Source organism: Lithobates pipiens, unplaced genomic scaffold (assembly GCF_037356315.1).
Source record: "Lithobates pipiens isolate NorthernLeopardFrog02 unplaced genomic scaffold, aLitPip1_a1.2 Scaffold_8, whole genome shotgun sequence".
In the NCBI taxonomy this organism is placed as follows: Eukaryota; Metazoa; Chordata; class Amphibia; order Anura; family Ranidae; genus Lithobates; species Lithobates pipiens.
In genome coordinates, this window is record NW_027507903.1 from 84266241 (window position 1) to 84281987 (window position 15747).

Consider the following 15747-nt stretch of genomic DNA (forward strand, 5'->3'; position numbering starts at 1 on the left):
TGGTGTGAACCAGCCCCAAGAGTCCATATTATTATGATGTTCTATATATATGAACACTTTCCTCACCTGCAGCACCTCTATGAAAGAATGACCTTGGGTACATCCCGCTGGTCAATTCATGTAATAAAGAAGAGAAGGATAGGGTCCCACTAATTAGGTGTACAGTTGTAGATTTTATTAAAAATGGATAATTAAAACACGCACTATATGCACTGACTGAAGAAGAAATGGAAAGCATATCAAGAAGCCTCTGTGGTGTCCATCCCTCCAGTCTGGATTGCTGCCGGCATCTGATATAATGGAGACGGATCAGCTTCTGCAGGGCTTGACAGGTAAGTGCACGGGGCACAAGCAAGGAAGATGGATCGTTCTCTTGCAACTCAACTATACTGCAGAGTGCATTAGCATCATGGGAAATGTAGTTTCAAAACATCTGGAGTGCCAAGGTTCGTCATCACTGCCCTAGGGGAAACCCGCATCCAATTTGCATAGGTGTGAACCCAGCCTAAGTGATTCGGTTCACTTCCATTTTCCACTGACAGTGGTTTCACTAGACAGCTGTGACACTGGCAGCAGGTAAACAACATAAACTGTATTAGAAGCTGCCTTTATATTGTCTGGAAGTTTTCATGCATAGAGATATACAGCAGGCCAAGAGAGGTAGGCTTGACTGGGTGGCATAGGCATGACCAGGCATGTTCGAATGCTAATTGCAATCTTGAGGAGCATCTTGAGGTCATGGCTCTTGCAGGGAGAGGTTGTGCAACGCTTACTGCAGCACAATCAGAAATACAGCAGTAAGGCAAAGGAGGAATTTATATTAAAGTGGTTCTAAACCCTCACATGTACCCAGTGATGTGACTGGCATTGGGTGGTACGCTGAGGTGAAACAAAATACTCCTTTATAAGTTGTAGCTATGTGTCTGCAGCTATTTCTTCTGTAGATCTTTCTGAAAACACAAAAATAGGATTTCTTGGTTCTATCAGCAGGAGTGGGGATCTGAAGTCTTCACACAGCCAACAGCTTTGAGCCTTGATTGGAAGGAAGAGACACACCCCCCTAACATAGTCCCTCCCTCATCAGCATATTAACGGTTGGAGTCAGGAAAAGCTGCTAGAATTTTGATAAAAGTGGAACCAGGCAGCAGAGAGAAATGGCACTTGGAGCTCTGGAGAGCGACGAGTACACAGTATAGAAGGGTATGCTTAGTTCAGATTTCATGTCTTTACCTTTATGTCTGTACAGTGCAAAAAGTACTGTAAATCATAATGGTTTATTTTCTACGCTTTCTCTAGTTTGAAAAAAAAAAAAAGTTGTATCAACCACTTCAATACTGGGCACTTTTATCCCCTTCCTGCCCCAGCCAAATTTCAGCTTTCAGTGCTGTCGCACTTTGAATTAAGCGGTCATGTAACACTGTACCCAAACTCCATTTTTATTATTTTGTTCACACAAATAAAAACTTTTTGGTGGTGATTAATCCCCATTGGGTTTATTATTGCAAAATAAACAAAAAAAAAAAAAAAAAGATACATTTTTTAAAAAAGCTATTTTTTTTTTCTTTGTTTCTGTTAAAACATTTTGCAAATAGATAACTGTCCTTCATAAATTTAGCCCAAACTGTATTCTGCTACATAACCTAAATTAGTGTATATTATTTAGTCTGTAGGAAAGTTAGAGTCCACAAACTATGGAATAGATCTGAAAATTAATCAATCCTGATGTATTGACCTCATTTCTTGAGGCCCTAAAATACCAGGACTGTAGAAATATCCCCCAAATGACCCCTTTTTGGAAAGCAGAGAGCCCAAAGTATTTTTTAAGAGGCATGGCGAGTTTAAGTTGTAATTTGTCATCATTTTTTGGAAAATCAAATAAAAAAATAAAAATCTTCAATTTTTAATTTTTTTTTTAAAACACACGTCACCAGTGAATTAGACCCCTTTTACACTGGAGGCTTTTTTCAGGCGCTAAAAGGGTTAAAAATAGCTCCTGAACAATTCCTCCCCTGCAGCCCATGTGCTTTCAGGATGTTAGAAAACGTCTTGCAAGCAGCATCTTTGGAGCGGTGTATATACCACTTCTACACCACCCCTGCCCATTGAAATAAATGGGCACTGCTGCCAAAGTGCCTGCAAAGCGCTTCAGCAGCTGCTCCTTTCAGTCGCATTTAACCCTTTCTTAGGCCGATAGCGGGGGTTAAAAGCACCCCACTAGCAGTGCTTTACCAATATCGTGGCCCGCTGGCAGTGTAAAAGGGCACTTACAGTGTAATCATATAAATGGTGTGGCATTGATCAGGGACACTGACTGGTGACAGAACAAAAATTTTTTAATAAAAAGTATAATTTTTTATTACATTTTTTATCACACTTTGACCAGAGCAATATAATGTTACCATAGTAACATTGTACTACTCTGGTGAAGCGATCAAGATTTATTTATTTTTTATACACAAGATGTTTTCTTATAGCAGTGCATTACATTGCTATAAGCAAGCATTTTACTGAATGAAACCAAATTATTCAGTCCGTTTTGTTGTGATTAGCTGTGATTGGTCAAAGCTAAATCACATAGTACAGATGGGCTGTGATTGGCCCTTTCTGTACCATGTGATCAAATTGATCAATCACAGAACAATTGTACACAAAAGGATGGCATGAAAGGAAGTCATCCATTGCGTACAACTGTCATGTGACCTGCTGTGATTGATCACAGCGGTCACTTGGTACTGGCAGGGAGCCGGTACACCGATTGGTCATGTCCCATGGGCATGGCTGGTGACAGATAGCACTGTGCTTCCTGACAGGAGGTCATATGACGTCAAGTCAGGATAAGTCAGTCCACCGCCCACTGTCTGACTTACAAGCTTGTTACTAGTAATTTCAGGGCACTTATCAGATTATGCCCACTAAAGTACGGTATTTAAATTTTTATTAACAGTCAGTACAATCACAAAGCAAGCCCCAATTCACCTACAGTCATGGCCAAAAATATTGGCACCACTTTGCCCAGAAAATTGTTGCAATTACAAACGTTTAGGCATTCTCATGTTAATTTCTTTAACTTGTATTGGTATGACACAAAGAAGTGGAGAAACAAAAAGCCAAATCTGACACATTTCATGCAAAACTCCAAAAACTGACTGGACAAAATTATTGGCACCCTCAATTTAATATTTTGTAGCACACCCCTTGGAAAAAAAAAAAAAACTGAAATCAATCACTTCATGTAACCATTAATGAGTTCCTTACACCTCTCTACTGGAATTTTGGACTACTCTTCTTTCGCCAACTGCTGCAGGCCTCTCAGATTGGAAGGGTTCCTTTTCCCAAATGGCGTTTTGAGATCTCTCCACAGGTGGTCTCTATCAGTGGTTCTCAACCCTGTCTTCAAGTACCCCAACAGGCCATGTTTTGGGAATTTCACTTAGATAAAATAGCTGTCCACAATACCAAGCCTCTGACTTGGATTAAGGCCGATTCAAACCTACGCATTTTTTAGTGCAGTTTCAGTTTTGCAGAAACACACTACAGTCCATTTAACTTGGTTTTCTATGGGTCACGTTCACATCTGTGCATTTTATGGAAAGGGCCATGGACTTTTTTCTGGTTTTTGGTTCCATAGACTTTGATGAAAAACGTGTATTGAAAAATGCAAACTGCAACCTGCATAAGTGTGAATCAGGCCTTAAAGCACCTGTGCACGATAAAGAAAAACCTGCAAACATGGCCTGTTGGGGCACTCGAGGACAGAGTTGAGAACCACTGCTCTATGGGATTTATATCTGGACTCATTACCGAGAATTACTTCATTGTACAAATCGAAAGATCAGGGAAGGCTGGCATTAACCAGCTGGGGACAATAGGCATGCCAAAATGCAAAATACACAGGGAGTGTGTAGTACGCCTTGCCCTTCTGTCCCACTGCTGCTTCCCTCCGCAGACCTCGCACTTGTCCATAGTCTAGGCACAGGTGCACTTTAACCAACTGCCTACCCCATATTTACTGCGGCAGGTTGGCTCTATTGCCGGGGAATCACATACCTGTATGTCATTTTGTGCAATAGCCACTGGGGCAGAGCACGATCGTGCTGATCGGACACAGAGAATGCCAATCAGCGGGTCCAGCAATGTCTGCCTGCCACCCGCAATCATTCCTGGGAAAGGCAGAATGGCAATCTGCATATGGGAAACAAGGCAGATCACCGTTTTTTTGTTTATAGAGCAAAAAATAAAAACCACAGAGGTGATCAAATACCACCTAAAAAAAGCTATATTTGTGGGAAAAAAGGACATCAATGTTATTTAGGTTCAGTGTTGTGCGGCCACGCAATTGTCAGTTAAAGTAACGGAGTACCGTATTGCACAAAATGGCCTGGTCATTAAGGGGGTAAAACCTTCCAGGGCAGAAGTGGTTAAAGCATTCTTATACTATTCACATATACTTTGTTGTGAACACTAAAGTCGCATATTCAAAATTTTACATCCAAAAATATTTATTAAAATGTACAGATTTTAAAACTTATAAAAATAACAAATAACGTGGCAGTTAAAAATAAACAAAAAAGCCATTAATACAAGGAATACAGACAATGCATTCAATTAATTTAAGCTAATAATATTCGTAAATGTGCATATAGTTGTTTAATACCAAAAGTGATAAGTCAGCAAATTTAAATAATCAATCAGTAACTTAAAGCATAACTAAACTGCATCTGCACCACAAACACCATTTAAATTCATTTTTATTATTGAAAAGCAAAAATTATCCTTCCATCCATGTCTCCATTCTTTATCATACTGAGAAATCACTTTGAAAAACAACCCCTTAGCATTTCTGGCTGTGGCCATCTTGAGTAAGGGCAGATTCATGTAGCATTTACTTCCTGGAATCCATCAGCCCTTAGCTCAGACATGCAGGCAGGTGGTGTGCTGACAAAACCCCTGCCACCCTCCTGAAGACTCGTGGGATGCAGGATATCATTTGCCTGGGCATGGAAACCAGGAAATAACCAAAGAAATGTAAAAACAAGTATAATGTCTTCCCATACATTTGCGAATGATAGCAGCATAAGGATTCAAAATAGTTAACGTTGATTGAGAGCATGAAGTTTCACATTAAGTGAACTTGGCCTGGCTTAAAGAGGAAGTAAACCCTGATGAGTTTACTTCCTCTTTTTTTTCCCTGCAAAGGTAAAGCATAATGGACTACTATGCATCGCATAGTAGCCCATTATGTGTCACTTACCTGACACAGGAGCCAGCGAAGTCGCCGCTGTCCCCTGTAGTCCGCCGCATCCATCTTGCTGGTGGCGTCTCGCAGCTCCGCCGAATGACAGCGGCGAAGCCGCGATGACGTCACTCCCGCGCATGCGCACGGGAGTCGCGTCTCGCAGCTCCGCCGCTGTCATTCGGCGAAGCCGCGATGACGTCACTCCCGCGCACGGGAGTCGACAAATGCGGCAGCTCCATTCTTGGAACTGCTGCGTTTAGTGCGCCTGCGCGCCGCTGTCTACGGCGCATGCGCCGTAGACAGCGGTGCCCATTTTCGGGCAAATATCTCCTAAACCATATAGGTTTAGGAGATATTGCTTGGACCTACAGGTAAGCCTTAATCTAGGCTTACCTGTAGGTCAAAGTGGTTTGTAAGGGTTTACAACCACTTTAAAAAATGCCCAAGGCAACTGTTCTGAAGAGTTGTCACTTTTGTGTTGCCTGCAAGTAGGAGACTAACCCGTTTTCAGTTCAAGACTAATGTCCACGTCAAAATGAAGCCACACCATTGTCAAACAATTTGTTGATTGCATATTTCATGCGTATTGTAATCCGATGGTGCCACCATTGATTTCGAGATTCGACCAACCAAGCCATTAAAATTTCAACTCATGTTGTTACGGAAAAGAAAACGTGCCAGAGCATCTTTTCTTTCCGGGTGACAGCTCATGCACATTTTTCTTTTTTAAAAAAAACTTCCAACATGCCTGATCACTCAAGTTGTTGGCCAAATGAAAATCAGCCGTTGCTGCGGCCCCACTGATGGTGGAAAAATCGAATGGATTATTGAAAGTTGTAATTTTCAAATGAAAAATCATTCAGAATCAGACATGCGTATGGCCAGCATTAGTCATGGGAGTTTTATTTAAATGTGGAAAACAATTGGAGGCCCTAGACACCAGCCTAAGATACAAGGGGCTTCACAAAGACCAACAGATTGATTTGAAAACTAACAAGCATTTGTAATCCAAGGCACATTTGGGCATTGTCAGATACAGGTCTGTAAGGCTCTCCGATATGTTTGTTAGGATGAGACACAGTCTTGTACAAGTGTCTTTCCTGCCCTATTTGATCTTGAGTGAAGGACTCAATCAGGCAGACAAAAGAAAAAAAGGGATTTTTTTCCTTAGCTTAGTGAATGTGGTAAAAATTCACTTGGGAAAGAATACCCATTCACGTGCAAGAAAAAAACCAAAAACCTATTGATGCCTGCACATACCGTATTTATTGCCGTATAACACACACCCCAACTTTAAGGGCACTTTAACAGGCCCCTGTACAGGACACAGACCCCTTTCCCTGCACATCACACAGCCCCCTTTCATTATAAACCCCCTCCCTGCACTCCCAGGAGACCCCCCCAGCATACTCTACAGTTGAGAAAACATCACCGTCAGTCTCTTCTCATACACGGCTTCTCCTGTGTCACAGTCATTATAAATTGAAGCTTCTAAATACCTCAATTAACACCACTCTATTGTGGACCCGGTCATGTGACTGCTCTCCTCGGCTGCTTCATTGACGGTCACATGACCCCTTCTCCAATCAAAAGCTACACTTGAAGAGGAGGAGGAGGAGGAGAGTGGCCAGAACAAGTGGCATTAAGTGAGGCATTAGAGGCTTTGATTTACATGGAGAGTGACACATAAGGAGCGGTGTAAGAGAAGGGGCTGTCAGTAATGTTTTCTTAACTGTAAATTATGGCAGCACTGTCCCAGGGCCAGGAGAGATGGGGCATCCAGCTTGACATCCCCCAAAATTCCCTTGCAAAGTGAACCAAGTATTTGCCTTTAGTAAGTCAACTCCAATTTCTACATACAAGGCCGGTGCTCTGTCAAAAACTGTCCAGCCATTGGATAGTGTCTGCCCCGTACTGCGCAGGCGCAGCGCTTGCGCAGTACAGAGGAGAAGGAGTCCAGGTGCAAGCCCCACCATCCAAGTGGACATACGGTAGGACATAGTAACAGGGCTTTGCTCAACACGCTTCGGGCACAGCCAGGCTTTTCTCACCATGCTTTGGGCACAGCCTCGCTTTGCTCTGATATTTTTTATTCTAACTCTGTCCACTTGGATGGTGGGGCTTGAACCTGAACTCACAGCGCAGGCACTGTTCATCTTCAGAGACCTTCGGCGTCTCCTTGTCCTCTGTACTGCGCAAGCGCATAACAGGGTGGACACTATCCGACGGGGGACAGTATTCGACACATCACCAGTTTAATCTTTGAAAACGATGCTTTTGAATAGTCAAATGTTAATCTGCTGCCATCAGTGGGAAGTATTATTCACAAACTGAAGCTACTATATGTAATTCTAACAAAATAACTCAGAAATATTAATATTTCTACTCTTTCATTTGGTATGTTTGTAACATTGGCTTATCTTCTTAAAACATAAATTAATTTTTTCAAAATATTTTTGACAACTTTTGAAGTGCACAATTCCTGCACCTTATTTTTTTTCTCCTCACAAAAATGTGATAAGAATTTCACCTTGACCACCCAGGTAATACATATACCATGTGAACTGGTTCTAAAGGCTTAGTGTTTTTCACCTCAACGCAATTAATGCATGAAGGTAAAAAAACCTTCTGGGTGCAGCTACACCCCCCCCCCCCTCCTATACTTAGCCATGTTAATCCAGTGATGAGCACTAGAGCAGCGGCACTTCGGTGTCTCTCTCTCTTTTGCTTGCAGTAAAGCTCCGCTAAGAACTAGCAGTGCCCTGCACTGTCAGTGTGAAAGGGCTCTAAAAGTTATAAATCCTCAAGAAATAAGAGTGCAAGCTTCTCATTCACTCACTTTTTGATGCATGCCTATAAATAAATCGTCATTTTTTTGGTTATAGCCAGGAACCATACCTAAATACCTTAAAAAGAAGACGATTGTTTAGGCATAGAAATAAGTCTTTGCATGCAAGTTCCTTGGCAAGCATACTCCTGTGGAACAGTACCCCCCAGTGGTAAAGAGAAAAACTGAAAAATTGCTAGGTAATAATACAAAAAACCTATTATGTATAAAGCTACAATAAAACCTAAGCATTCTGGTTTGAGTCCTCAAAAAACATAACAAAAGAAAAAAAACACAAACAATGGCCTACTGCAGAGTTGACTTAAATTCTAGGAAGGCTTAGAAATGAATGGCAGCACATGTAAAATGTACAGCGATGGAAACAGTTACAGAATGCGATGCATAGGTGTAAATGCAGCCTAAGCAAACAAGATCTCTTAGAACAGCGATAGTGAATCTTGCCACCCCAGATGTTTTGGAACTACATTTCACATGACGCTCATGCACTCTACACTGTAGATGAGCATCATGGGAAATCTAGTTCCAAAACATCTGGGGTGCCAAGGTTCGCCATCACTGTGACTTAGGACCTCTTGGACTCACAGAAATATTTGTATCTATTTATTACAAGTATTTATATAGCGCTTCAATTTATGCATTTTACATATATAATGGACAGGCACATCAGTCCCTACCCTAATGTCGTGTACACACGACCGGACTTTGACAGCAAAGTTCAGACGGAACGAATCAGTCATACAATTTGATCATGTGTGGGCTTCATCTGACCTTTTCTGTCGAAAAATTTGACAGACTTTAGAAATAGAACATGTTTCAAATCTTTCCGCCGGAACTCCACTGGAACCAGTTCTTATGGAGAAAACCGCTCGTCTGTATGCAGGTCCGAAGGACCAACGACGACGCAAGGGCAGCTATTGGCTACTGGCTATTGAACTTCCTTTTCTAGTCCCATCTTACATAATTACGTTAAGCAATCGGACTTTGGTGTAATCGTGTGTAGGCAAGACAGTTTCAGCGGAACTCTGTCGAAAAGTCCGTCAGAGTTCATTCCAACGGCAAGTCCGGTCGTGTGTACTTGGCATTAGGCTACTTTCACAATGAGGCGCTTTACAGGTGCTACATTGCTTAAGAAAAGCGCCTGCTTAGAGCCTCTCCCGTCTCTCCAGTGTGAAAGGCCGAGTACTTTTACACTGGAGTGGTGCGCTTGCAGGATGGTAAAAAAAAAAGTCCTGCAAGCCGTATCTTTGCAGCGCTGTAGAAGCGATGTATACACTGCTTCTAAAGATTGAAATGAATGAGGCAGCGGCGATTTGCGGGCGGTTGTAACCCTTTGTCGGCCGAATAGCGCTGCTAATGCAACGGTAAAGCGTCGCTAAAGATAGCGGCGCTTTACCGCCGACGCCTCAGTTTGAAATTAGCCTTAAGGAGCCAACAATCTAAAGGTCCCTCACATTTACACTATATAATGTGTACTATTATACTATGGCCAATTTAGACAGGAGCCAATTAACCTACCAGCATCCCTGAACATAGCTTGCTGGAGGCAGCAAGGTAGCATGAGATATGCAGTCCCTAGAGAATAAAAAAAAAAAAAAAAAGATTTTTTTTACAAAACCATCAGTGGCCATGAATTAGCATTTTTAAAAAGAGAAGATAGGGATTTATTTTAAGCATCATACCTACTGTAGGTGGATGCTGCATCAGTCCCCCTGCTGGCTCCAAGACTGAGAACCGAGCAATCAAACACCACTCCTCCGTGAGCAGAGAGCTGGTGACTGACAGTCACCGCTGTCTGCTCTGCCCTCACCTGCACCCCCACACACTTACTGGATCGCTGCACTGTGGAGGGGGTGGGAGTGGCCGGCTCAGGCTCTCAGTGGCTCACTGAAAGCCTGAGCCAGGTGCCGATTCAGGGTTATGGGCAAAGTCTGACCATATAGTCACGATCTTTCCCCAGCTTGGACAGGCTCTGTGATGTCAGCAGGCTACAGCCCACCGTTTGATGAAAACAGATCAAAGGAGTGCAGAACGAGTTGCACTCCTGTGATACACAGGAGAACTATAGTCAAATTAGCTTTGGCTGTACTTCTCCTTTAATACCCTGAATTTTCTCTCTTGCATTGTTCTGATAGCACAGCTGCATCTTTTAGGAAAAGCAATGTTAGCTTTTAGTTACTTGTACTCTCTCCTGCTCAGGGTAAAAGTGTAAACTTTTATCTCCTTCCTCCGCCTAACATTGATAGCTAACACACATAGCATTATCAAAACAGGTGCTGCCAGGATTACATCCAAGAAAATGAAATAAACCTGGTTAAAAGTCAGTTTTGCTTCAGCATCCTAGGAAGGAGGGATTTCAGCACTGAGCTGAAGCAGGAAATAACAGTCACTGTGGGACTTCTAGCCCCACACGTCTTCTAAAAAGGTCAAAAACACCAGTAAGTGTTAGGATACAGCTATTGCAGAGTGGCAACTATGGCTAGTCTATTATAACTATTGATGAGTGGAGATTGAGATTATTACAAATGGCCACTGATTGGTTCTGTACAGGCTCCATGCACACTGGAACTCTAAAAAGCCTTTGCCTTTGTTTTGTACTAGCGTTTATGAGCGTTTTTTAATAAAAATACACAGGAGGACACTCCAAAAATCCCACAATGCATTCCCAAACTCACACAATGATGCATTAAAAAAATAGAAAGCCGAATGCTAATTAATGCGCGTTTATCTGCATTTTTTGGCCAGAAAAAAACAGCACTTTGAATGGCATTGAGAAAACAGCCCATAAACTCCACTGCTGATAAAAGCTAAAAAACTTCCTTGTGTGCATGGACACATAGGATAACATAGAAAAAAACAAAAAACGGGCAAACTCAAAAAAACGGCCAGTTATGAACTCCACTGTGCATGGAGCCTCAATGTGAATGTGAGACAATACTGAAAAGGGTACATCCACACAAAAGAAAAAAAAAAAAACTTTTTTTTAAATTTGCAATTTCAGTTACCATAGTTTTATTGTAGAAATGTATATTTCAGACTTTAAAAATTAGGAGAGCACCTGGATGAAAATCATTACCAGCCCAAACATCTAGTGCTTTCAACCAAAAGCATTACTGCATACAAAAGTTTGCTTTAAATTTTCAGGCTTTTTTTTTTTTTCCAAGAAAACATTGCAAAAAGTCAACAATGCGTGAATTGCAAATACCCACAGCATACAATCATACGTAAGAACCCTATAAACTAACCCGCATACAGTACACTGAAACCAACTGGCTACCCAGAGTAACTGCTCTTTGCATTGTCCCGCTATGCAGGAACAATGTGCACCCCGTTACTTCTTGAATGTGGACCTGAATGTAGTTATGTCATAAATAAAATGATTACCGACCTCAGGTGCAGTATACATCAACTTTTAACTGCGTGCACATACATATCTGTACACATACACTTTTTTGTATGAAAGGTCTGTTTTCCTGTAATGTATACATGTAAACAATTATTAAAATAATTATCCTTTTGTAAAACGGGTCATAAACATATATACATAAGACCAGTCAGGGAACTGTTGTGTTGATATCCGTGCAGAACACCACAGAATCTGCTCTGTAGATTGAAAGCCACAGTCCATCTGTTAATCTTCTCAGTCAATGCCCTCCTCCTCATCTCTCTGATCCTGGTATTTCATGTAGGAATCTCCTTCAGGGTTATAAGGTTCCATCTTAATATTGAGCTTCTCAAATAGTCTTTGAGCTGCAAACTTGGCCTGTTTTTCCTGAAAGATAGAAAAATATTACAATAATCAACCCAAACCCAATTTGATCACTTTTGAAATTTAGTAACTTTGTTGCCATTATTTCCCTTTCACAGAGTCCTAACTTACCACACATCAATCATAAACTGGCAGCTTAAAGTCATGGAAAAATCTTTTTTTTTTTGGTTAACTACTTTTACTCCCTTAATGACCAGCCATTTGTGATACGGCACTGCGTTACTTTAACGGACATTTGCGTGGTCATTCGACGCTGTACCCAAATAATATTGATGTTCTTTTCTTCCCCCAGTTCTTTTTTTCCCCCAGAAATAGAGCTCTCCTTTGGTGGTATTTGATCACCTCCGCAATTTTTTTTTAAGCTATAAAAGAAAAAGGGACTATTTAACTAAAAAAAAAAAAAAAAAAAAGAAGTGTACATATACATACATATATATACATATACATATATATATATATATATATATATATATATATATATATATATATATATATATATATATATATATATATATATAACACACACACATACATATACACACACACACATACATAATATAATTTTTTTTTTTACCTTCTGCTATAAAACACATCCAATAATAAAAAAATATTTATATATATTTTTTTTTTTCTTCATCACTTTAGGCCAATATGTATTCTACTACATGTTTTTGGTAAAAAACTAAACAAAACAAAAAAAAAAAAATCCCAATAAGCGTATATTGATTGGTTTGCACAAAAGTTATCGTATCTACAAACTATGGGATAATTTTATTACATTTTTTTACCAGTAACGGCGGCGATCAGCAATGTTTAGTGGGACTGCGACATTGCAGTGGACAAATCAGACACCTGACACTTTTTTGGGAACCAGTGACATTATTACAGTGATCAAAAAAAAAAAAATAGGATCGTTGTACTCACCGTAAAATCCTTTTCTCTGGAGTTCATTGACACACATTGGAGACACAGCTCCATTAAATCTTGACCATAGGGTTATCACGCCACCGTCAGGAGAGGACTAGGCAGAACATGTAATACATGTGAAAACAACAGAACTGTACAGTTCCGCCCAGGGGGCGGTCCCTCTGGCTACAGCCCCTCAGCCTGCTTCCTGCAGCTCAGTACATTAACAAGCAGTATAATGTAAAATATTAAGAGGGGAGGGTGCCGTGTCCGTCAATGAACTCCAGAGAAAAGGATTTTACAGAGAGTACAAAAATCCTATTTTTTCTTTCGGTCATTGACGGACACAGCTCTATTAAATCTTGACCGTAAGGATGCCCCCAAGCAGTGTCAGAATGAGGGATAGAAACAGCAAACATTACTTCACCCACAGCCAGAGGCGCTCCTCAACGGAGGAGTTGCTATGTGAAATGACTGCATCAGAACTTGCGGCCAACGTATGCATCAGAATGCGTTTACAACCAAAATGCAACTTTCTCTAACATGAAGAGAGAGTGTAAATTGCAACAATTACATGGCCGTCTGCAAAACTTTGCGGCCAAAACAAGCATCTGAAGATGCGCACACATCAACTTTGTAGAACTTTTTGAAAGTGTGAACGGACGACCAAGTTGCCACCTTACACACCTGGGGAGACAGGCGCTTGATGTCGGAAAGCCTAGGAGGTGCCAATTGCCCTGGCGGAATAGGCTGTGACAGGAAAGCGGGGCACCTGCCCCTTCAAGGCATAAGCCTGGACCACGATCTGTCTGATCCACAGTGAAATGGTGGTCGACGAGAACGGCAGCCCTTTTTCGGACCAGCCACCAAAAAAAACAGAGTCCGACTTCTGGAAGGGAGCCGTGGCAGACAGATATACCCTTAGGGTCCGGACCATGTCCAGGGAATGGAGGGCCACCTCCTTAGGATGTGTCGGCTTAGGACACGGGGATGGTAGCACAATGTCCTCATTGAGATGAAAAGCTCAAACCACCTTTGGAAGAAAAGAAGGTTGCAGACGCAACATCACCTTATCCTTGTGGAAAACCAGATATGGCAACTTGCAAGACAAGGCCGCCAACTCAGAAACCCTCCTGGCAGATGTAATAGCCACTAGAAAGACTACTTTTGAGAAAGAGTCAATAAGGGAGTTTCCCTCATGTTCTCAAACGGCGGTTTCTGAAGCGCCAATGGCACCAAGTTCAGATCCCAGGGAGGTAGGGGCGGTCGCACCGGAGGGACTACATGCCAAACCCCTTGCACAAAAGGTGCTTACCAATGAGTGAGATGCCAGGGGTCATTGGAAAAAAACAGCCAAGGCTGATATCTGTCCCTTGATGGTGCTTAAAGCCAGTTTCTGGTCCACTCCTTGCTGTAAGAACAGCAGGATTCTGGAAATGGAATAGGCATGCGGACGACACCCCATCTCCTCACACATGGAGAAATAAGCCTTCCACGTACAATGGTATATCTTCCGAGAAGAAGATTTTTGTGCCCTCAGCATAGTGGAGATTACCAAGTCTGACAGACCTCGGTTCCTTAGCACCTGGCTTTCAACAGCCATGCTGTTAAAACCAGAGACGGTAAAGCAGGATGGAGTATCGGACCTTGTGACAGGTGGTCTTCTCGCATCGGCAACCACCAAGGAGCATCCGCCACCAGGCATACTAGGTCAGTGTACCAGGGCTGCCGGGGCCAATCTGGGGCGATCACTATCACTGGAACCCCTCCCCCCCAGCCTCCACTCTGCGAAGCAGATGTGGCAACAGTTTGAGCAGAAGAAAGGCGCAAATCAGCCGGTACTGCTCCCATGGAGCCACCAACGTGTCTGACGCGTCCGCCCAAGGATCTCTTGTCCTGGACACAAATCTCTGCACCTTCTAATTGAGTCAGGAGGCCAGAAGATCCACGTCTGGTGTACCCCACCGCAGGCACAGTAGCCTGAACACCTCCGGATGCAACGCCCATTCTTCTGGGTCCAGCATCTGGCAACTTAGATAGTCCGCCTGCCAGTTCTCCACTCCCGGAATGTAAATGGCCGACAGGGCCGGTACATGTCGCTCTGCCCACCGAAGTATGTGAGCAACCTCCCATGCAGCAGCTGAGTTTCTCGTTCCTTCTTGGTGATGCGAATGCCACCGCAGTGGCGTTGTCTGACTGGATCCTGACCAGACGCCCTTGCAGTCTCATCGACCATATGATCGATCTTAGCTTGAGCAGATTGATCGGCAACTTGGATTCCTCCATCGACCAGAGGCCCTGAGCCAACTGAACCCCCATCACTCCACCCCAGCCGGATAGGCTGGTGTCCATTATGATCACTGTCCATTTCAGAGGCAGGAACGACTTCCCGGACTGAAGCACCGGGGACCTCAGCCACCAGATCAGTGAATCTCTGACTAACTGGCTCACCTGGATCTGTCGATCCAGGGACAACAGATTTGTCCCATTTTGTCAAAATCTCCTTCTGCAGAACTCTGGTGTGGAACTGGGCATACGGTACTGCCTCGGAGGCCACCATGAGTCCCAGGACTCGCATGCAGAAGCGAAGCAATGACTACTTGTGGTTCATCAGTAGTTTTACTGCGGCTCTGAAAGTCTGCAGCTTGTCTGAAGGGAGAAAAGCCCTCCATTCCTTGGAGTCCAGCAACAAGCCTAGGTACTCCAAATGTTGGGTCGGTACTACCACCAACTTCTTTAGGTTTAACAGCCACCCAAATTCTTGCAGGGTCTTCATGGAGATCGCCACATCCTCTTCTAATTCTGATGCGGAAGATGCTCTCAGGAGAAGATCGTCTAGATATCCCATGATCGCGATCCCACGTTGCCACAGCAACGCCAAAACTGGAGCCAATACCTTGGTAAAGACTTGGGGGGCTGATGCCAAACCAAAAGGGAGAGCCACAAACTGATGGTGGGCTTCCCCCAACTGCAAACCGCAGAAACTTTTGA

General features: G+C 42.8%; 1 protein-coding gene across 1 annotated transcript in view; it reads right to left on the bottom strand.

Moving 5' to 3' along the window:
* Positions 1-4481: 4481 nt before the first annotated feature.
* The window catches only part of POLR2M (RNA polymerase II subunit M), a 65392-nt gene continuing 54126 nt past the window's right edge, over positions 4482-15747 (bottom strand). The window contains exon 4 of the mRNA XM_077473106.1: positions 4482-11853. Coding sequence (XP_077329232.1) covers positions 11722-11853 — 132 coding nt within the window. The 3' untranslated portion in view covers positions 4482-11721. The remainder of the gene's footprint in view (positions 11854-15747) is intronic.